This window comes from Aquila chrysaetos, chromosome Z (genome assembly GCF_900496995.4).
Source record: "Aquila chrysaetos chrysaetos chromosome Z, bAquChr1.4, whole genome shotgun sequence".
NCBI classification, from domain to species: Eukaryota; Metazoa; Chordata; class Aves; order Accipitriformes; family Accipitridae; genus Aquila; species Aquila chrysaetos.
The window spans coordinates 50,065,018-50,088,915 of NC_044030.1; the positions used below are offsets into that span (position 1 = coordinate 50,065,018).

The 23,898-nt window shown below is 37.6% G+C and overlaps 1 protein-coding gene across 4 annotated transcripts in view; it reads right to left on the bottom strand.

Annotated features, from left to right (window-relative positions):
• DENND4C (DENN domain containing 4C) overlaps positions 1-23,898 on the bottom strand; it is a 78,876-nt gene that overhangs the window by 48,673 nt on the left and 6,305 nt on the right. For all 4 annotated transcript variants that reach the window (XM_030005703.2, XM_030005702.2, XM_041120648.1 and 1 more), the window contains exon 2: positions 4,961-5,288. In XM_030005703.2, the coding sequence (XP_029861563.1) occupies positions 4,961-5,271 (311 nt within the window). In that variant the 5' untranslated portion in view covers positions 5,272-5,288. The remainder of the gene's footprint in view (positions 1-4,960; positions 5,289-23,898) is intronic.

The window sequence follows — 23,898 nt, forward strand, 5'->3', positions numbered from 1 at the left end:
ATGGATCACTCAAATTAAACAATTATTTTAATGATTCAGACAAAAACATTCAGAAGTGATGCATGAAATATTTAACATGACACCCTGTATATACAAAGTCCTCCCTGAGAGAGTAAGTTTACTCCTACTTATTCCAACTTCCAGTGTCTGCCTTCGATTATTAGTACTGATCAGGGTTAAGACTTGTTTCCTGCTTCTGTGAGCTTATACTTTGGCCTGGATGCTAAGTATACCTTATTTGCTACATCATTCTATCAACTTCAATAAAGTTTCATTTCAAGCAAAATGTAACCTACAGTTTCCTCTAGATGTTAGGTCCTGTCTTCGTAAGAAAAGCAAAAAAATCTTGTTATCTACTCATAAGGCTGTTTCACGTTGCACATGGAAGTTCTCTCATGACCAGTTTTACTGATTCAAAGGTATACTTCAATACATCAGTTAAAAGAGTTTAGAAAAGATAAATACTACCTTCTTGCAGCTGTTGAGTTAAAAACCTTAAACCACTGAAAATTTTGCTTCTGGAAAACCATTTCAAAATAGGCAGGCTGTTACAAATTGCATTGTGTGGGGCTGCCCTCCAGCTTGACTTCTCCTCTAGGTCCAACCACATTTCTGCCTCTCACAGTCCTTATGCAAAATAACTTTTTACAGTAACTCTTCCTGTCTCATTTAAGAGAAGGCAGCATGCAAGTATTGAATAATAAAGGCACTAAAATAAATATACTAGGCAGTAGGAGGGTCAGAGAAGCGTTGAGTGAAGCAGAGGGAAAAGACTGACTTATCTTTTATTTCTACTGCACCACTATTATTATTTGTCTAAACATACAAGTGATTAGTTTCATCATTATTACCCTAAGTTGTTCCAAACACCCAACTGCAGTTGTCACACTAGTGGGATATACAAAACAATGGAAGATGCTGGCTGTTACAAACTCTTCCAATTTCTATTATGCTTCTTCAAATTTGAGTTCACTTTCACTTTTTAAATACATCTCTAAGTGAAGAAAAACGTTTGTTCAATTGATACTCTTGCAGATATTTTCAGAAACCAGGTATGCAGAATGAAATGGGCCCTTCACACAGAATCACTAACCAAATTAAAGCTTCCCCCACTAGTTTAAAAAAAAAAACAAAACCAAACAGTATTCCTTTACTTACACAATGCAAGTTACCTTTGCATTACTCAGTAATACAAGAACCTCTGCTTCAGACAAGAAGTCTGATATTCTTTCTTTGGTCCTTTCTACAGTTAAGTGTTACAAATTACCACTTACACTTAAAAAGCATTTTTCTGACATCTTTTCTTCCATTTAAAAAAGAAGTGCTGGAGCTCTCCCATATTCCTAAATCAAGTGTAAAACAAAGAGAGTTGAGATCTTGTTTCAAAGTCTCACTGCACCTAAACCCAAACAAATCTCAAATCTTGTTTCTTGTCTACTTCTGGAACATCAGCAAAAATACTGGTTAGGAAAGCAACAGAATGACTAGTAGCTGAATTACTTATAGAAGTATAAGCTTAAGATACTAAATTTTACAGCTGTATGTAGGAAAAGGACCTTAGAGATCTCTTGTCCTAGGATCAAACCTTTATTCTTCCAACTAAAAACAGCCACAGCAAATGCAACATCTAGAGGCATGGCACATGGCCTAACTATATGCAAGTGAACACCTGCAGCAGGACGTCACTCTAGCAGCTTACAGACACTTCAGCTTAAGAACCAGTGGAAGAATAGGAAGGAAAGAGAATGGAGGGCAGAGAAATACAGAACACAAGGACAATGGCAGAGAATCAGTAGAGCGTACCCCTATCTCCTCCTTCTTCTAAACAGCATTTGTTTAATTAGTTTCCCTAAAAATAGCCCTGAAAGAAATACACACACACATATTTATCAAGAATCATCCGAATGCTTTGACTACAAGATAACTCAACTTTATATATATATTAACTACCTTGACACCAGACTATGTATTTGACCCTTTCAAGGGATATACTCTACCTACTAAGTCCACTCAGCACGTCAGCTGACTTAATTGATATTTAAGGCTCAAAGATAAAATATTCTTTCACACTTGTTTCGTTAATTAAAAGAGTAGAGAACAGCATACATTAGCCTTCAGACTGTACATACATCTCATGTGCAAACTCCACTTTCATTTGAATGCACTGAAATGAAAAAAAAAAAAAGCAAGCTTGCTCTAACTATCTCTTGCACGTAGTTGCAAAACAGCAGGAACAGCAGGGAGAAAACATTCATATGCATCATTGGTCAGAGAGAAAAGCCTGCCATGATTTGTTACGTGTGACACCCGAACTAGATCTGTGTAAAAAAAAAAAACAAAAACCAGAATAAATGCTACTTGCCAAATACCACAGTTTTCCACCAATAGTTTTAAAAAGTGTCTCTGTTAGGGAAGCCCTTAGTCAGCCAACTATTTGCCTGTTTTGCTTATCAGATATTCCCTATGAAATCTACTCAAGCATTCAAGTTCCTGAAGTTGTGGGAGACATCAAAATAAACTGTGCTAGCAGAGTTGCTTCCATAAAGGCACACGCTGAAGACCAATGGTTTAAGAATCCCTTTGAGGAATCACTCCCCCTAAAAATTCTTCCTTCTGCTAAAACCTACTGAAGTTTGACATATCATTCAAAGAATAACCTCATACTGAATTCTACACAAATTCCTTTGTACCAGTTATCTCATCTTGCAGCGTCAGTCACACACATGTGAAAAGACTATTTTAAAAATCACAGTTTCACTGAAGATTAGAACATAGTTTAGATGATTGAGATGAACTGAAATTAGAATCTACCAGGTTAATTATACAACTTGAATTATAATCCTTAAAGCAGAGATCTTAAAATGTAACTAATTTCATTACTAAGATTTCACTATGTTTTGGGTTTGTGTGGTGGGATTTTGGTAGCAGGGAAGGGGCCGCAGGGGTGGCTCCTGTGAGAAGCTGCTAGAAGCTTCCCCGGCTCCAAGTCAGACCCACCTCTGGCCCAGGCCGAGACCATCAGCGACGGTGGCAGCACCTCCGGGAGAACAGATTTGAGAAGGGGAACTGCAGTGAGTAGGGGATCGGAATGTGAGAGGAACCCCTCTGCAGACACCGAGGCCAGTGCAGAAGGAGGGGAGGAGGAGCGCCGGAGGAGGGGATGCCCCTGCAGCCCGTGGTGAGACGGCAGGCTGTCCCCCCCCAGCCCGTGGAGGGGAGCAGATGCCCACCTGCAGCCCGGGGAGAGAGGAGCCCACGAGCAGTTCATGGAGGGCTGTCTCCCGTGGGAGGGACCCCACGGTGGAGCAGGGGACGAGTGAGGAGTCCTCCCCCTGAGGAGGAAGGAGCAGCAGAGACAAGGTGTGATGAACTGACCCCAGCCCCCATTCCCCGTCCCCCTGTAGAGAGAACCGGGAGTGGAGTTGAGCCAGGAAGGAGGGAGGGGGTGGGGGAAGGTGTTCTAAGGTTTGGGTTTACCTCTCATTATCCTTGTTTTGATCTGATTTGTAGTAAATTAAATCGATTTTGCTTCTTCCCCAAGTTGAGTCTGTCTTTTGCCCGTGACCATAAGTGGTGAGTGATCCCTCCCTGTCCTGGTCTCAACCGATGAGCTTTTCGTTATTTTTGATCCTCCCCATCCCACCGGCAGGGGGGAGGAGTGAGCGAGTGGCTTCCTGGTGCTTTGCTGCCAGCTGGGCTTAAACCATGACACACTATCCGTTTCCTCCTGACTGGACTCTACTTGTCAATTGGCACTCAAACTGTAGGTCAAAAGCAGGCTATGTAGGCATTGCGCCTGATGTGCTTAAACTTGCAAATGAAATTAACAAAATTTATTATAGCTTACATATAGACACATTTTTTACTTTTTTGCTTTATACTATTTATTTAATAACTAAACGGGGAAAAAACACACACATTCCTTATTTTGCCATCATTAACAGTTCCACCCTGCCGCCGCTCCATTTTGTCTTTCTCATTACAACCCCAGTAACACTACAATGTCCTTACCCAAACCAGAGAAGTAGAAGTGCTATATAGAGCAATTTAGACAATACTGTAGTGCTGCATGAGTTATTACAGATTCAGCATTACCTCAATATGCTAGTAGCACAGACTATAATATTCACCACCTCAAGATCTTGGGGGATTTTGTGATCTTGGTCCTGAATACTAACATTAAACTCAGTATCCTGTAAGTAACAAAATTGCTTCAGAGCTTCCCTGCCAGGTTGCCCCCTGCATTTATTAAGCACTGAACTTATAGCATTGACTATATCTAAGGTTTTCAAACACAGTACTAATAACTGTTACGCCTCAGACATCAAAAAGCATGGTTTTTGAAATACAAGCGTGATTAGTTACCAAGAGACTACATAATCCAGTGTTTGCAGCCAATCATTTCAGAACTTGTAAGCAACCTCAGAAATACTCTGATCTGACAGTAAGGTAAGCTACAAGATTCTAGGTGGGTGGATAATTTTAAGACCTTTGTTTCAGTGTCCTACCATTTTTAAGTGGTATCTTTTACCTTAAGCATTGCAGTGAATTCCACAAAGTGATAATTTTTGTCTTCTGAAATCATCACTTTCAGAGTAAGCATTTTTGGATTTGTACTATACCATTTCTGTATATTAATTTTGTACTATTCTCTCACCATTCATAAAATTGCAGCAGAGAACTTCCATTTCTCATATTTTATTTGCTCCATCTCTCTATATATCATATCTTTTTAAGTAAAACATTATCATTCATTTTAAAAAGACAAGTTCACTGAAGACTGACACTTTTTTCAACTTATTTTGGAAAGAAAATACTATACAGACACACACAATAAGCAATATAGATTCAAAGACAATATGCTTTCAGAAGTTTTCTCACATCTGTTTTCATCATCATCTATGAAGAGTAAGATTTGATCATTTTTGGAGGAGGAACTGAACTGCCATAGAAATCTCACCCGATGTCAGTAAGAGGTGGTTTGTCCCGGCCTCTCTTGTAGCAGAGAAAAAGTTCAGGACTCTTTAGACTTCCATAGTTTAAGTTGGCTTGAAGGGCTGTAGGGGTGGCTTCAACACAGGTGTATCCCTCTGGGACAGTTTCACCAGCTGATTTAATTATCACAGCAATATCAGTAATTGGAGCCTTTGGACCAGTTGACTTTGTTTCATGTCGGCTTATTTCTTGGTCCAGGAGGGTTGCAGTATCTGTATCAGTGAGCCCTGCCACTACAAAATAGTCAGCCACTCGTGGACCTTTGTCTTCTATCATGGTTATGTCAGTACTTCCTGGGGAAAATAAAGAGAGAGAAATCAAACACTCTGCTTTCAAGCTAAACCCCTTCCCTCAACAAGTATGAGGATTTAAAACCTTTAAAGAAATTTTTGCAAATAAAAAATATATCTCCTATATAGAGATTTCATGAAAATTCTAGGGAAACTGCAAAACAAACTTTGATTTCTGCGGCTCAAAAAGGTAGTATTGTCAGTAATTGGATTTCAGTTCTAGCACCATAACAGTCATGTTTTAGCACAAGGAAGTTTAAGTGAGAAATAAGAACTCAGAGCTCTTAACACAGCAGCTACACAGAAAATTGCTTAGCATTAGCTATCAGACCACTGAAGCTCTTCACAGGCTATAAATTAATGCACTAAAAGCATCTGTATTTTTCTGCCATTGCTTAGTGAGTAACTTGACTGCAGAATTGTGCTGCATTTTTGGGGTTTTTTTTGAGAGAGAACAATTCGAAGTATAGGCTCACTAGTTTATCTTCTGCACATTTCATCCATTTTGTTTCATAATCAAGACCTAACAGTGCAGTCTTGAGACATTCAGCTGGCAACTGTAACATCTGGAAGTCATTTACAAAAATCACACATCCAAACCCACATTTCATCAGCTGATCAGGCAGTACACATCACTGCTTAGCTGCACATTCCAGATCTGGAAAGAGTTATTCTTCCAACACCAGCGATGTTCACTAAGTGTATGATTTTAAAGCCGTGAAACCCAAGGTTCTATTAAGAACAAAACTAGCTGACAGACTATGCTCAAATATCACAAGTACAATTTCAAGTACGTGATCTCATGAAATACCAATCTTTTTAAAAGTTTAGTGATATTTAAACATTAGTTGCCAAGCAATAAACCTGAATACTGTTATACCGCCTCAGGGACCTAGGGACCACCTTCTTTTAGATCCCTGTGTTTCCATCACCAGATTTCTGGGGATCCCATCTAGAAAGCTAACCAAGAATGGAAGTCTGGTTCCCATCTTTGAAAACAAGACTGCTACAATTGCTAAGGTCCCACCTACCAAGGAGTAGTGATCCACAGGTATTACCAAATAGTAAGTGCACCAAAATTGAAAAGTTTCTTGCATTTAGAATGTCCTAGTCTGATAACTGCAGAAATATTGGCCTCTGCTAACAGAAAGGTGGTTTGGCGGAGACAGTATAATCCCGTTCCCTGCAACCTAGTTTCTCCTCCTGTTCTTATCCTGCTCTTTCTTACTGAAATTACACTGAAAAGGTATTTTTCATCTTCACACTTCACAAAAACTTCTAAAACTTGTCATCAAAAGTGTTCTGAGTACTCAGCTGAAGGAAAAATCGGTTGTTCATGCTACATGCTTACTAAGAAATCTTAGCATAACTTTATGCAACTTAGGCGCCAACCACTGTATTGCAAGGTACTGCAGCAGGAGATGAAAGTAGGGACGGGAAGGGAGGTAACTTCATGCAAATTTGTAGTACCTCTACACTCCAACTAACTCAATTTTTATTTTCTAACACTGAAATGACAACTTTTCAAATCCTTTCAAACCTGAAAGAAGAGTGCCTATACCCTGTAAAAGACTCTTCTGCAATATTTTTCCACAATGCTTTTCACAACATCACTTCAGGGTTCTCTAAACACTTTGGCTAACAGCTCTTGTAGGGCAATCCATAAACAGAGATCCTGGGAAGAGACAGAGAAGTGTTTGGCTCCCCTGAAAAGGCAAAAGCCATGGGACAGCTACTCACATGACTGAGCTTTCAGGCCTAAAATATATGGATGCTGTATCAACAGGAACAATAAAAGGTTTATTCAATTTGTAAGGTGTTCGGTGCCTAGGTCTCCTGAAGAGTAAGAAAATTACTCCAAAGCCATAGCTACTTGTGAAGCTTCTGAATCACTTTCAGCTACAGAACTTGCAGCAGTTTACCTTTCTTACTGTCATAAACAACATGAAATTAGTCATAAAGCACTTTACAGATAAGCAAGTCAACATGAAATGCAGGAGTAATGGCTTCAACTTAATCTCATATAAATCGGTGCTTCCGTTAAAAGGTCGCTCCTCATACTGCCACTGCTCATTCCCACCTTCACTTTTGTCCAGAACTATAGTTTGTGCAACCATGTAGTGAACTAGAACAAGGAATTGCTCTGGCTGAACGCTAACCTGGCAGAGACTGTTGAGTGTTCAACCGGAGCAGTTCTCCAATGATTCACTGTGTCAGCATAAAAGCAGCAGCAGTACACCCCTTTCAGCAGCAGCACTGACTTGGACTGGATTAATCATAAAATTGTTAAGTCTAAGATGTTTCAGTTTGCCTTGTAGATGCTTGGACTTGTTCACAGAATTATAAAAATAAATAAATAAATAAACAAATAAACAAACCTCTCCCTGCTCCCCTTAAAGGAAAGGAAAAGTCCTGAGCCAGAACATCGTGTAATCTGGGAAGTGCTGTTTGCACTTCACATACATGAAACCAAATTACTGGAACAAGCTGCTGAAAACAGCAAAACGGTTGGCATCATATAGATTTTTTTTAAAAAAACAAAACCTTTCTTAAATGATCCAGCCTTTTATTACCTGCTACATGTTCATACAGCTCAATACCATGTTCTCTCAATGTAACATTAAAATTGTTCCCCACATTTAGTTTTAGCACACTGAGCAGGAAATAAAATAGTAACAATAACAGCATACAACATCAGAAACCTCACAACAGTTTGTACTTTTAATCACAGCTGTAGTTCCTGGAATTCCGCTAATGTTATCCTTGAATGTGTTTTAAAGTGAAAATTTAGGTTTCCTGGGTAAACGGAAGGAGAAAAAATTAAAAGGACCTGAAAACTTGAATAGTAAGATTTTGAAGGTTAGAATACAAAGGAAGAGAATCCATTCCCAAATTTTTACAAGTAGGGATCAATAAAACTTTAGCAATTGGTTGCTAAGGAGCATACACTTATATCTATGCTTTTATATTTTTCTCTTAGCCATGGCTATGTTTTATTTCACAGAAACCCTGTAATATGTGGCAGGCAAAAGTCAGAGTCACCAGACAATTCAGCTGAGAAACTTGGCACACAAGCCTCCTATGTCAGCACAACGTTTAGCGAGTTTTTCAAAATGTTCCGAGCCTCTCAAAACAGTTCCCTTCCTTTTCCACAAGGATAAGAGAAGTAAGGTTTCAACTAAGCACTACAACTCAGCTCTTCAAGAATTTATTCTCCAATTTCAGAAAGATTTAAAGCAACATGATCTCTCAAAAGAGACCTTAAAGTAATAGCTCTTAATTAAGCCATGGTTATCTTCTTTAATGCAATAGCTTTATAAATACAAATAGACACTAAACTATAAATTTGCAGATAGACATGAAAACCAATGGAAACAGCAAATTCAGTTAGGCCAAGGATACTTTGCCTTCTGAACTGCAGGAAAAAAATAAAGATATGATTTGTGGAGGAACAAGATGAATCCACTGCCATTTCCCACTATTTTTGTGATACCTTACACAGAAATAAGTATGCACACCGCTGCTCTTAATAGAAAAGGGAACAAACATTCTTCTAAGAGACCTTCTATTGTAAGTTTTATCATGGCAAGTTTTCCCCACCATAATTTCAAGAGATACCCTCCTCTGTCAGTTTCCTATCAGTAGGCTTCTGTACTTCACAAGACTAATAGGAAAACTCAACATTGGGATTTTTATTGTAACACCCTATTCCCTTGCAGGACAAAACCCAAATACAAAAAAAATTCTAAAAATAAAAACTGTCACCTTGGTGTTGGATGATGAAAATGCAGGATATATTGAAAAAAACCCCAACATACAAGTCTCATGAAAGATTTTTTTTTAAAGTCTACAAAGATACTTCAGTTACAGTCAAACTGAAAACAAAAATTGGGAATTCTGTTTTAAGAACATGAGCAATACTGTTTGAGGAATTACAAACCTCCAAGACCATATAGATCCATTGAGGGCTATGGAGAAATTACTTAAGTGAAGTTAGTTTTCCAATTCACTCACAGGCCACAATAGGAAAGTTTGCTATGAGCAGTTTAGGACCAAAATTATTTTTTAAATTAAAAAAAAAGAAAAAAAAGTCTTCAGAATAAAAGATGTACTTTTAAAATCCCCATGCTTTTCTAAAAGGAATTCCCACTAGAAGCAATTAGCTTTGTAGATGAAAAACAAAACCAGCCTGCACAGACAACACTTAAACACACTTAGTACGACTAGTCTAAGTCAAGAGATCCATTTAGCAAAAATACGCAGGAGCAAACGAAATAAATTCTTTTCACTGCTAAGTGCCAGAAATACGGCAAAGTATTCTCCCCTCCCACAGTCCATTTAAGGTTGACCTCTCTAAAAAGACAACAGCCTTTCTCACAACCAAAATGTAATTTTACAATGCTTCCATAATGTTCTATCAAAAACACAGCAACTCAACTATTAGCTTCCTATTAGGCCATAGCCCTTTCTTAAAGGGAGATTTTATAGTGAAAGTGCCTTGAGGAAAAGGTTTCCATTCTAAAGATCTCTTCTATGAATTTTGAACAATTATTAAAAAAATACGTTATTAGAAATCACTTCAGTTTATTGGCTGCTGTCTAAAACACCAGTTAGATTTTTCTTTCAATATAGCTAGACTGCTATTTCCTCTATTTACAGTTAGCTGAACCACAACAAAGAGTTGTTCTTGCAAAGATATAAAAATCTGTGAGCAAGTTACAAACAGGCACAACGAAGTAAAAATGACAATGTAAATAAGTATTTGTATTTTATTTCATAGCTATGTTACTTTTATAACAGTTACAAGCTTTTAAATTCCAAAATGGCAATCACTAATTTAAAGTTCTCAGTCTTCATTTACAGAGATTGCCACAGCTGAGAACTCCTATTCTTTAGATATAAAAAAGTCTTCTCCTGCATTACCTGCAAAACACAGAAAAAGAAGACTTCTCTAACACATACTCATTTGTGGAAATCTGCTTCAGCTACCTGTCATACTCTGAGTAATAGCAAATACTTATCTTAACATTGTTAGATCCACAACTCTTTTCCTAAGACTCCTCCATTTAAATTCATTAATGACATCATTTGCTTTACCACTGCACCGGTTGTTTGTAGTGAAAATAACATTTGCTTAGAATTCTGCACAATGTAAGTACGGTGAGCACTACTTCATTTCTCAACGGTGGAATTACAGGAAAGTGCTTGTCTGCTCATCTAAAGTAAAGACATAGATGCAGCAAAAAGGAATACCAGCACAATTAGTATGCTAAAACTTTAATATCCTAGGAATTTTCATTTATTTTCTAATACTACTAAACGTTAGAAAGTTGCTAGGAGAAAACATGCATGATGTGCAATTTTTTTTTTCTTTTTAGAAAGTCAGAGAGTATGATTTCAGCCTTTCATTTCAGTGTTTTAGTTGAAGATAGTATTCACTGAAAGAAAAATCTGTTCTGAAAATAGCATCTGAGATGCAAGATCCATTAACCTGGTCAAATATTTAGGCCACCTCCTTCATTTCTGAAAAAGGCTCTTGGAAAGGACACTAGGAAGATGATCTGGCAGGCAGCGTATATAGTCTTAAAAGTTTTCAAGTATTTCAGAAAGCATTTTAAACACACTTTGGACATCAGCATAACTAATTTGCCAAATAATGTTGTGCAGAGCAGATACAGCACCAAGTCACACACCACAAGCAACATAGCCATTTAAGTCTAACACGCTATTCCAACTACGGTCCCCTTTCTGGCCTATCAACAGAACTTTTGCAGCCATCTTTTTTTCTGGACCAAACTGACATCACTATACAATGCTATCCCAATACCACATGGGCCTACCATGTTGAATCAAAGAAACTGGGACACTTCTGAACCAACCTCTAAGGCACAGTTTAGACCTGCTCAAAAAATAGTAGTGGAGAAAATAAAACATTGTCCTCCACTTTCCAGGAACTTTCATCCTAGTAGAGACAAAAGACCATTTTCACAGAAGAGCTTTTAATTAAAGTCTTTTACTCCTAAAAAGTCATGGCATAATTTATGCTATCTCCCTTTGAACCTGTGATAAAATTATGCAAGTCTAGAATTCTAAGTACAGGTCTGTCCAAATCTTAAAAATATATCAAGTGTTGAATTATCCTCTAAAATTAGATTGGAAAGCCAGCCTAAATCTAGAAACAAATGGTACAGGTAAATGCAGCTTTTCACAAGGGGACTTGAAGAAAAGAAAACATAAAACCTGCATACAGCAGCAACCAAGGGAAAGGGTTTGTCACAAATGCCAATCTGATAATTTACATACAAATGCCATACTTACACCTGACACTACTAAGGAGAAGGTATTCTTGGAAACCCATGAGTACGCGCTGACTCCAGAGGAAGAATAACCACCCACAGAATGGGTTCAGAGGTAGTTGTTTTTAAGGCTTATGTGCAGGCAAATCCTTGAGTAATTGCTTGTTCCTTTCAACTTCTGGAAAGAAGTGGTACAAGTACTGGTATCTCAATGCACACAAAGAATAAAATAAATTTATGTCAAGAGTGTGTGTGGATATCAACGGTTTTTTTGGTTCACTCCTAATTGGAGTGCTGATCTTACCTCTTCTCAAGAAAAAATCAGCATAAAGCTCAGGAGAACTTTACCCGGTAAAGTCTTAAAAGCATCTTCTTTCCTCATCACTGAGCACTCTACTACCTGCAAAGAAAACTCACTACATACTATACACAAATTGAATGTAAAAAGTTCTTCTCAAGTTTTTTTTACATAGCAAAAGTCTATGAAATAGACTTGAACTTTGTTTACAAAAATCTCACTAGTTTCAAAATTCTGCTCTAAGCAAGTGTCCATTAGAAAGAAATGAAATCAGATCAGTAAAAGCCTAACATCAGAGAGATGGCAGTCAGTTTTATAGACAAAACACAACCTTCCTGCAACTGAAGAAACGTATACTCCAGTAAGTAGCAGTGAAGTAACTGTATTACCTTATACAATGCTCACTTGAAAAAGCAGATGGCTTTTTAACAAGACTTCATAAGAAAGACCAACTCTTTCTTACAATCAGTGACCTTTTCCTTTACTACCCACATGAAGACTCAGAACTGAGATATTCTTGACCCAGAATCACAAATAAAGCCATAAAAAGCTTTTTTAGCCTATTTTCAATATAATCATAGTCCAGAAATCTATTTAACTGAAAATATTGGTTAACTCATGGTCAAAGAATGGAAATTATAAAGGTATTTTTGCAAGTCATTAATGGCTAACACACAACTTTGCAATTTATTCAAGTCACTTGCATCTTCTTCCAGATACTGACAGTGCCCAAAAACTACGTGTGGAAACTACTATTTACAAAGTACTTGGTGTGTGACGCCTACAGCACGCATACACAGATGACTGAAGAACTTAGACAAGATGGGATACTTTCCTCATAACTGAAAATGTTTTTGTAACCAGACTGCATAGGAAATAAGTTTTATTCCAGACTGAAGAATAACTTGAGTAGTTCCTGTGCGCTGTGGTTGAAACATCTATTTTGTAAACAGCCTGCACAGTTAAGATTTTTAAGCAAGGTAGGTGTCAAATACAACTCAGGACTTGTACACAAATGCTTAGTTTTGCAAGTGAATTATACCTGGCTATTGGCAGTAAAGGAGTTAAAAAAAAAATGTATATGCGTTCTGCTCTGAAATGTATTCCTAAACTAAACTGGCCTAACGATAGAGGAAGACACTGGATTTGTTAAACTAATTTAAAAGACAAAGACTCTACTGGATGGATACAAGACAGCGTGTCAGGAGGTCATCTGCAACACTTGGAAAATTTACTGGCTACAGTCTGAGAGAAGTATTACTATGTTTTTCAACCACTGGACTAGGCAAAACTTCACAGACAACACAAGGACTACCACAGGCACCTCAATCCCCAGTACTGAACTTACAAGCTATGTGACCAAGTCTTTATACATGCAACTTCTGTATTATTTCCCATGAACTAATGAGAAGAGAGAAAGTGTAGGCAAGGTTTGTCTACCTTTCTGAAAATTCAGAAAGAAACATTCCTTGCTGTGGTAGAGAAGGGAGAGATCTGATTCTTTATTCACACAGACCATTCTTTTATCTTCTGCTGAGATTAAATAACTTTATTGGTGAAAGGATGGGAAGAACAATTTGTTTCCCCCTTGTATAAAAGAATCTTCACTGATGCTTGTTATATCTTGATTTTATACCACAGCAACTAGTGCAGAATGTCTTTCAATGAGTGACTTTGGAAATGTCCCCAATTCACGTTAAAAGCATTACCTAACAAGCACACATGCTAGATAGTTAAAATGTAACCAGCAAGACAGCATACTTCTTCAGGTAAAGCAGTATCAGCTATTCCTTAAAACTGAAAATGGAAAGAAATTATAACAAATTTGTAAATGCCTTTAAAGACACGTTTGAAGAAGCTAACTCACTGTCATACACAGCAAAGAGATACAGCTAGGTTGCATTAAGCCTTCAGCTTGCCCCCCTTCTTTCTGCACACATTTCAAATACCAGAATCACAGAAGGGTTTGGGTTGGAAGAGACTTTTAAAGATCATTTAGTCCAACCCCCCTGCCATGGGTAGGGCCATCTTCCACTAAATCAGGTTGCTCCAAGCCCTGTCCCACCTGGCCTTGAACACTTTCAGGGATGGGACACCCACAACTTCCCTGGGCAACCTGTCCCAGTGCCCCACCACCTTCATCATAATGTCTTCCTTATTTATGTTCAATCTAAACCTACCCTCTTTCAGCTTAAAACTGTTGCCCCTTATCCTGTCACTACAGGCCTTGGTAAAAAAATCTTTACACAGTATTTTGCAACAGCGGTGAAGATAAAGGCATGGCAAAGTTGGTGTGAAGAAACTGATGACACTGATTAAAAAAGACATTTTTTTTCAGAAACAGGTGATCTTAAATCAGAACAATAAAGTTTAGTCACTTGGGACAGGAGAAGGTAGAACCTGAAGGCCTCAACTTAGCAAGTTTGACCAGCAGTGAGGATCTGGACGCTCAAGAGTTTTGTCTCTAGTACTGTTTGTAAAAACCAAATCTAAATACAAATGCTAAATGATTGAAACTACTGTTGGATATAATGGTTAGTACTAATACTATTAATATTGTTTTTTCAAACTTCACATTAGTGGAAATGCATCAACAACAGTGCTTTCTTTGGCTTTTTTTTTTTTTTAACTATTTCCTAGTTGTATTCCATACCAACAGAAAGAACACAGTGAAGGTGGTTCTCAATGTTAACTGTATTCAATAAATCAGAATGATTGCTTTTGTTCTAATTGCCTCAAATTGTTCTAATTGTCTCAAATTTTGTCTTTGTTTAACTGAATTTCAAGACATGGAAGCTAACACTTTGAAAAGCAATGAGCAATGCAATCCATGCAATCATGGACTATACTTGGCAACTGAAACTTTAGACTGTTCTTTTTAAACACAAAATACAGATATGATTCTAGCACACATACATACCCACATGGGCTTAAATGTAAGCAGCATACACAGTCACCAATGTTACCATTTAATAACCAGAACATACTGGAGTACACACACAGGGTTCCCAAACAGCTTGCACTCCACTTGCTTGTCCATTCTAGCATATCTTCACTATTAATTACTCACAGCAGTCTGCCTGTCTGTACCATAGTCACTTTTAAGCAAGCCCATTTCTACTCAGTTAAGCGTGCAACTCCAGTTTATGCATTTCAGTTCAGTGCATGCGGGACAACAGAAATCAGATCTTGCATATGCATCACAGATGATTTAAAATTATTACAGAATGGAACATTATAAACTAGACTATTCAACAATGTTAAACAAGTTCAGATGAACCAAGGAGGTTGTCAAACACTTAAGATGTCAGGGAAGTTACATGGATGTGTCTATATATGAGTTCTACAAAGCACATTTTACTATGTGTAAGAATGTACTATGAATGCATACATACACATATATATACACACACCACAACAAAAGACAAGGTAAGGCAATATTACTTCAAGCATACCATTAGCACTGAACAACATTAAAACAGAAAAAAAAAGTAGTCCACAGATTATTAGTCACAGTCAGTCAGTAACAAGAGGAAAAGAATCCCTAGACGTGCGTTTAAAGGCTTTCTTTTTCGGAATGCATATCACATTGTCATAAATTATGACATGAAATAACAGTTACAGTCACTTGACTAAATCACACAAATATTAGAAAAAGTAGAGTTGCAAAAATAACTTTGCAGACACGCAATGCCCACCTTCTACCTGTCTTAACACAACTAGCTGTGGAACAAGAATGGTTGGATGTCACCCACGCCTGGGTCTGAACATGCACCTATGCAAATACAGGGCCATTCCTTCACAGCAGTTTTCAAGCAAACATTTGAGAATGTAATGGTTGCACAACTGAAATAGGTTACAAGCTACAAGCTGATTATCGTGTAGAGGTCTGTAACATTGTGAAAAATAAGGACGAGGTGAAAGATAAAAGGCTTGCCAATTACACTTAATGAAGTATTCCTATAGGATGGCTTTTATCAGTTAATTGAACTTCATCCAGAAAACAAGTTGTATCAAGGTCCAGTACTGCAAATAATCTAAACTGGCTTTTTGTGTCATATAGCTAAATTGTTGCAAATTTGCACATACTCAAAGAAAAATACATTGACTCTATACTAGCTGTTTGCGTACCAGATTGTTTTCTGACAGCACCCGAACACAAAAATCATGCATAAAATGAATGTAATCAGCTTGGTGGGAAAGTTTCCTAAAGCCTTCCAAACAGATCAGGGCACTACAGTAGGAAAGGAGAAGAAATATCTCATCAAATCACCTCAGGTAAGAAACTCCTACAGAAGCAAAGGCACCAAGCCTGGAAACAATTTGATGAAACAGTTGCTTTTTTTTCCCCCACCTATACAAAAAACAGTTTTCAGAGCACCAGAGTTCTGCAAACTATGAATGTTTTGAGAACAAAATCACTTCTGCTTTAAGCTCCTGAAATATCAAACACAGCTCTACAGTTAATGCTGAAAAACAAACTGTATTTTATAAATTGAGTAAATAAAAAAAAAATCTCAACATCACATTAGCAGTCATACTTAAAAATCAAAGACCAAGGACTAAAACACCACAGATGGGAAATGAAAAGATCTTTTTCACAATTTTAACTAGAACTTCTATGATGGCTAAAGACATCCATAATTCTTTAAAACTTGACTAAGATAGATACTTGGTATCTCTCTTTGGGGATGTGTAACTGACATTTTCATGAGAGCCACTAACAAATACATCATTGATATAATGGGAAACAGGTGTCTATATTCTTCCAACTTAGTTTTCCTTTTCAATTTCAAACTGTGGGCTTTCAAACAATGCAATAGTGTGCTTCATATGAAGAAGGGATGGTGAGGAAATGAACTGACTTTTGCAAATCTAATATCATAATAAGTGATAATTACATAGCAATAATTCTCTGGTTTTGTAAGGCATATACAGTTTGCCACTTCAGCATCAATTTTGTTACTGACAAGTCTTACAGCTTTTCAGACCTGTTTTAGAAACAAATGGAGAACATTTTAAAATAATTTTGCCCTTAAACAAAATATATTATTATTCTCCATTACCCTGAATTTTCCTTGCATTTTCTATGTTTTCCTGTCCTCCATTCGATGCCTTGGATTGCTGGAGCAAAAATTATCAAAGGAAGGGAGGAAGCTAGTAACAAATTTACAGCTTTATATTTTATAAATTGGAATTATTCAGAGAAGACACAAAAGCAAACTACTAACAATTTAAGATTTTGTCTTAGGAAGCAGAACTGTGCTTTTAGTCTGATTTTTTTCTGATTCTCAGCAAAACCAGTTACCATTGCTACAAAACAGTGGGGCAATGATGTTATGATATAAATGCTTGTATCAAACATAACAAAGCTTTCAGAAGCAAAGTTTTGTGACAGCAATTTGAACAGCTACTTACAAATTATAAATGACTGAAAATATCACTAGGTTAATGGGCCCTGTAATCCAGGATGCTCAGGAGTATGAAAATGCCCCTCAGAAAAATCCTAAGTGAAGAAAAAAAGAAAAAGAAAAAAAAAAGAGAAAAAAAACCCAACTCTAGACTATCCAGACTATCTCTGCCATATTCACCAGTTCAAGTTTTCCTTTTGTACAGTAATTTCAAGTTGTTCAATGGTATAAAAATTGGAGCGGTTACAGACATCTGAGGCCAAAAAACAAATTCTGAAGTGACCTCCAGAGTCTAGAGGAGAAGCAGCTGGAATCAATGAACGCAAGTTTGGTACCAGTAAATTAAGTTCTATTGCCAAGGACAGAAAACAGAAATGGAAAAGATGTGAGATGGGAAGAATGATAATCAGCAAGCAGTCCAGCTATACTCATTTATTAAGCCAGTTTAATCTTGTTTTATCAGTGTTGTACCCAAATTGTTTTTTCACATAACAGAAGATGGCAACTACTCCAGATGCTGCAAACAAAACAGTCCAAGAGAGAAAATTAAAATAATAGTAATAATAATAATAATAGTTCTCAAAGCACGGGAAGTACTTTATAAAACGCACTTACTGCCCCAGTTGCAAGCTTTAAAGGTTAGCCATGCTCAGTATTATGTAATGAGTGAAACATCTGCAGCCCTGGAAACATTCTTTGTTAGAGAACTCTTTCTGTAATTGGAAACTCTGTTGGAACAGAACCAAATATAGTAGCCTGAAACAAAAATAAAACAGTGAAGAAAAAGTCAGGAGACAATAGTCTAGTGGTTAAGTGCCTTCTGGGAGCCCAACTCTCCTAGATTGCTTTTTGTAGTTTTTTTGGTGCCCATTCTTGGTTGGGGTAAGGCCAGACTATGTTTTGGTTTTGAGAGGTCAAAGGAGAGAAGAAAAGATGTTCTGTTTCAAATCCACCTGAGAGGTTACTCAAAGCAAGCTGTAAGAGTTTGAGATATTCTCTTTCTTGTTGCTCTCTCTACAAAGCATTGAAATAGTTAAGTATTAGCTTTGAAATTATTTTGCCAGAATCCCCAGGGACAGAGATTTGCCAGATCACACAATCATGCTTTGATTTCATTCTTCTTAGCTGCCTACAATACAATTTGCCATATGCCACTTGAAAACATCTCCTAAGGGCTCCACAAATCCAGAGTGGAAAACACATTCACTGGTTTTGAGGAACATGATTTTACTCATTTTAATCTTTCAGGGAAAAAAAAATGCTGCAGGATGATGTCTTTCTTCTCTGTAGGTCTCTCCATTGACAGCTTTATCACATCAAACACAGGCTACTCTATCGACACTTTCAGAGCCTCACAGCCTGTCCCCACCCCACTGAACACCTTTCCTGGCTATCAAGAGGATGACTCCCATTTCTGGTTGGCCTATGACACCAGCCTCAAATCACTTGGTTTCATGTCAGCATTTTCATTCCTTCTCGGCTGTTTTTCAAGCTTGGAAGGAGCTTATTAACACTTCAGAAGTCTGTCTTTTAATCCTCTTGCCAACTCCTCATTAAGAAACTCTCTTTTGCCAAGATGGCTTAAAAAAGTCCAAACCACACGCTTGACAGCGGTTAGAATATTCATGCTTTTGGTCTTATGCTGCGGCAGTGAGAATCTTACAGGAAGAACTGTCTTTTTGCTCTTTATGCTGCACCAGGCATACCATGATCTTGATTTGCAGCACATTTTTGCAGTGAGGGTTTGCATTAGCACATCTGCAGCAAATGCAGAAAGAGTGTAGGCTAACCCATAGGGGCTCCAAGTAGCCCCTCTACACTACTCACTTTGCAGGTCACCTCGCAATGAAGTTACCACAAACATAAATCATGTGTAATAAGCTTAAGCTTAAGCAGGAGTATGGTTCCTGAAAATTTATGCCCTTGACTTTCCTAAGGGTTTTCTGTATTGTCAAATGTTTTAGCAAAACTTTCTAAAGACAACCTCTTTGCTTAGGATCTAAATCCTAGATAAAGGCTAATAGAGAAATGGATCATAGCAATCTAAGAAAGTGCAGTAACTGTCAATGATTGCCTCCCATGTCTCTTCTAATTTATTGTAAAGAATATTCACAAGAGGACCCATGCAACCACACTCCAGTCCAGTCACAACTCCAAAAGCCAGGACAAAATGGACCAAAGCCACCTAAAGGATAGCAAAGCTATCTCAATATTTAAAGTACAGAAATCAAAAAGCATTCACAAATAAAAGTCATCAAGTGGACTGTGTATCTGCGAAAGCATACAGGTAAAGTGATTCAAACTCTTCATTATGACTACAACTCTTGCTCCAGAATAAACATTAAAATATTGCTTGAGTTTGTACTGACAAAGTTAATTTTTATCCACAGACAAGAAAATGTTGTCATTCTGTGGAAATCTAACTTGTATTTTCTTGTTTCTTTTCTGTTAAAATTTTCAATCACTTCTAAGACAACCAGAACATCTGATTTTTACACAGAAACTCATCACAAAACCAAGAAATCTTTCTTCCCTCTTGTGCTGGTTTTGGCTGGGATAGAGTTAATTTTCTTCACAGTAGCTGGTATAAGGATATGTTTTGGATTTGTGCTGGCAACAGTGTTCATAATTCAGGGATGTTTTTGTTACTGCTGAGCAGTGCTTACACAGATTCAACCCTGTCTTGTATCTCAGCCCACCAGTTTTCTCATTTTTACTCCTCTGATTCTCTCCCCATCCCACTGGGGGGAAGGGAGCGAGCAGCTGCATGGGGCTCAGCTGCAGGCTTGGGTTAAGCCATGACACCTCTGAATTCTGCAATAAGTGTAAAGAAACTTATGTTTGCACCCCTTAAAAGCCCTTGGTTATCAACCTTTGCTTCCTGCTGTGCTCACTTGTATTCCCGAATATACATATTCAGGAGAACTGAGTATCTGCATCCATCTAAGCCCGTATTTCAGTCTTCTGAATGTACGTCAAATATGAGATCATTACAATATTAAAATCGTGTGTATTATATGAACTTCTGAAGCAAATAATCACAAAAGATAACATATTAGAAAGGTACTACTTACACAGACAAATGTATCAATAAATACTTTCCCCCAACACTAAAAAAAGCTGTCAAAGGATAGCAAGCCTGAGATTCTCTGTCATGAAGCCTTATCACTCATCAGATGGCAAGTAAATGTGAAGTCTGACATTACACATACTTTGATCCTTCTCATAATACTATCATCTAACACTCAAAATATCTATACTGTATTACTCAACACACTGGTGGAGTTCTCAGACAAAACTCTTACAGGAAACTTGATTTTCTGGGATGAACTATACAGATTTTAAACAGTAAAAGAAGTGCTTAAGCCAGATCATTGCCAAGAGCATACCTGCTTCCTTAAAATAAAAAAAGAGAGAAGGGAAGAAAAGGTTATGTTTTGTAAAATTTCAGCCAATATTACTAGCAGCCTCCAACACACTTGCCTAAAAACCTGGAGAAATATCCCTTCAGAGAGCCTAAAACTTAGCTATGGTAGGATTCTGTCATGGTTTAACCCCAGCCAGCAACTAAGCACCATGTAGCTGCTTGATCACTCCCCCCCCCGGCTCAGTGGGATAGGGGAGGGAATTGGGGGAAAAAAAAAAAGGTAAAACACATGGGTTGAGTTAATAGGACAGAAAGGAAGAAAATAATACCAACAATAATAAAATTACAATAATAGTAATAAAAGAATTGGAATACAGAAAAAAATCATGCACAATGCAATTGCTCACCACTCACCAAACGATGTCCAGTTAGCTCCCGAGCAGCGATCCGCCCCCCCAGGCCAACTCCCCAAGTTTCTATACTGGACATGGTGTCCCATGGTATGGAATACCCCTTTGGCCAGTTTGGGTCAGCTGTCCTGGCTGTGTCCCCTCCCAACTTCTTGTGCCCCTCCAGCTTTCTCGCTGGCTAGGCATGAGAAGCTGAAAAATCCTTGACTTAGTATAAACACTACTTAGCAACAACTGAAAACATCAGTGTGTTATCAACATTTTTCTCATACTGAACCTAAAATATAACACTATATCAGCTACTAGAAAGAAAATTAACTCTATCCCTGCCGAAACCAGGACAGATTCTGAAAGCAAATTTAAGTATTCAGTTATATTTTCTCTTGTGCAAAGAGAAAGCAATGCTAAAAGCAATGTTTATTTACTGTTTCATATTGTTTTGCCCTTCATGTTATTGTTATTACCCTTTATTATTTGCAACATCTGTTTCTGTCATAATTTAACACATGCAGTTGTTTTCCTATTTAAAATACTCTTCATGCCTGTTTTTATGTATTTTTTGATAAAAATATTTTGATACATAATGTTTTTATTCATTTAGTAATAACAGTAGAAATGAAAAATCTGGTTTCCTAAAGCAGGCTATGACTTTCATGGATATAATTCACAACTGTTAGCATTTCTATTTCTAATTTAACTGTCTAGGAACAGATTAATTCAATTTTCCTTAGAGGGCTGATCTCAGCTTTTTCCAAACTGTTTGGAAATTCAGACATCCTTTCCCAAGATTTGTTCCCATACGCCTTACACAACAGCACAGTCCCATCACTCTACCCAATGCTCAGTTTCTACATTTGAGACCCCTACGTTCATTTCTCTGCACAGGGTGGAGTGGAATTCACAATTCTTCCTTTGCAAAAAAAAAAAAAAAAAAAAAAAATGCATGCCAGCCCTCACAATCTGCTCCAAAGTATACAGTAGTGGAACATACTCATTCTCCTCTACTGATACTGCTCCACTGTGATCTTTTAACATATTACTGGCTCTGGGAAGAGGCAGGTGGGACCACAATTACATAGTCAGAGGATTTATCTGAGAGGTGGGCTACCAGCATTTCAGCCCCTGCTCAAAAGAAAGGGCATCACACAGCCCTCTACCACACAGTTTTAAATCTTTACGTTTTTTTTTCTTCATCCTCTGTCATTTTTAACAGGTCTAGGGCAGCATCAATACTCCATAGAGACAAAAAGAGTAAGGATACAAACGGAGCGATATAAGATAGCTTTGCACTTACCAACCTGGATAACTCAAATGCAAAGTATTTCAACGCAGATGTTCAATCCAGCAAGCATACCAGTTAAGGATAAGATTTTTAAAAAGGTGCAAGAGACAATTACGCACTTGAGGCTCAAAGCAGTTTCCCTTCTCAGATTTGTGCATCATCTGGCTATTAATACAGCTAGGAAAACAGTTTAAAATTAGAGGAGTGACTTATTTAATAGGATTTTTTTTCCCTAGCAGAATCAGTTAGATCAAAGAGACTAAGAAGGAGAGGTTTTGAGGTTAACAGTGCATACACTGTACATCTGAATCTCACAGAACGAAGATGAAAAAGCTGTAAATGTCTTTGTGCAGGATTTGTTCTGTTTTCTTTAAAATAAACTGAAATGTCACATTAGTCATTACATTCATGGTGAATGAGTCATCATAACCCAAAGGAACTTAAGGCTTTCACATATAATTATCTTACAAGAAGATGCCTACAAAACAAAAATTTCAAAGCAGAAATGCAACAAAGTATATACATCAGAGTTTGAAATGACACTGCCTTTTTAAGAAAGCATGGGTCCTATACTGTGCCTTTTTTCAAAGGCAAACTTTCTACGTGTTCTACCCAATCTTGAACGACATACTCCTTCTTTTATTATGCATAATGTAGGTTTGGTTTATTCCTAGAACTTTACCAGCACAGCCAGGAGTGCACAAAAGAATGCTGCTCTTCAGAGACATACAGGTATTCTGGCATACGCCACTGTATAAATATACCACCACCAGCAAAACCAATTTTTCATTTGCAAAGTCTATTCTATTTATGACTCATGATTTTCTTATACCAGTACAACTGCAAGTTTGCCTACATAGCTTATTAGTATTGGAAAACTTTAGCGATACACTTATACTTTATCCAGGTAACAAAACATAAACAGTCCTATACAGGGAGAATTACTACTTAAAGCCTGAGGCATAACTAAAAAAAAAAAAAAAGCTAAGTAAGGATGCATCCCCAAGGTTATGCAAGAATTTAAGGTCAGAAGAAACTCAAGTCTTTCACTGATGATTCTAACTGCAAGAATTCACTTTGAGTCAAGTAAACATTGTACAGGAGACATGTAGACTTGATTTTTTCTGGTTTCATCACAGCTTTGAGAAAACAGTAACATGTTTATGCAGTTAGGAAGTTTTTTATGTCCTGCTTACTCTTTAATAGTCAGAACTGAAAACAAACCTGGATGTGACCAATAAGAGGCATACTGCTCCCATTCATTAACAAACCACATCCATACATCACAGTGGTTCATGACTTAGCCTATAAGAAAATGACTTGTACTCTTCCTCCTCCTGCCAAATCCACATTTTACTCGTAGATGTTTGTGGGACCTATTCAGAAAACTAAACTTAACCTCACATGCTTAGCTTTCCCAGGTTCCTTCTATAGGAAGTGGAAGAGAAGCTTCAAATGATAACTGAGAGCACCTAAAGTCAGGCTTTCATTGGGAATTCCCCCTAAAAAGTAAGTGGTGGATAACAGGGGAAGAAGGGAGCTGAGAAAG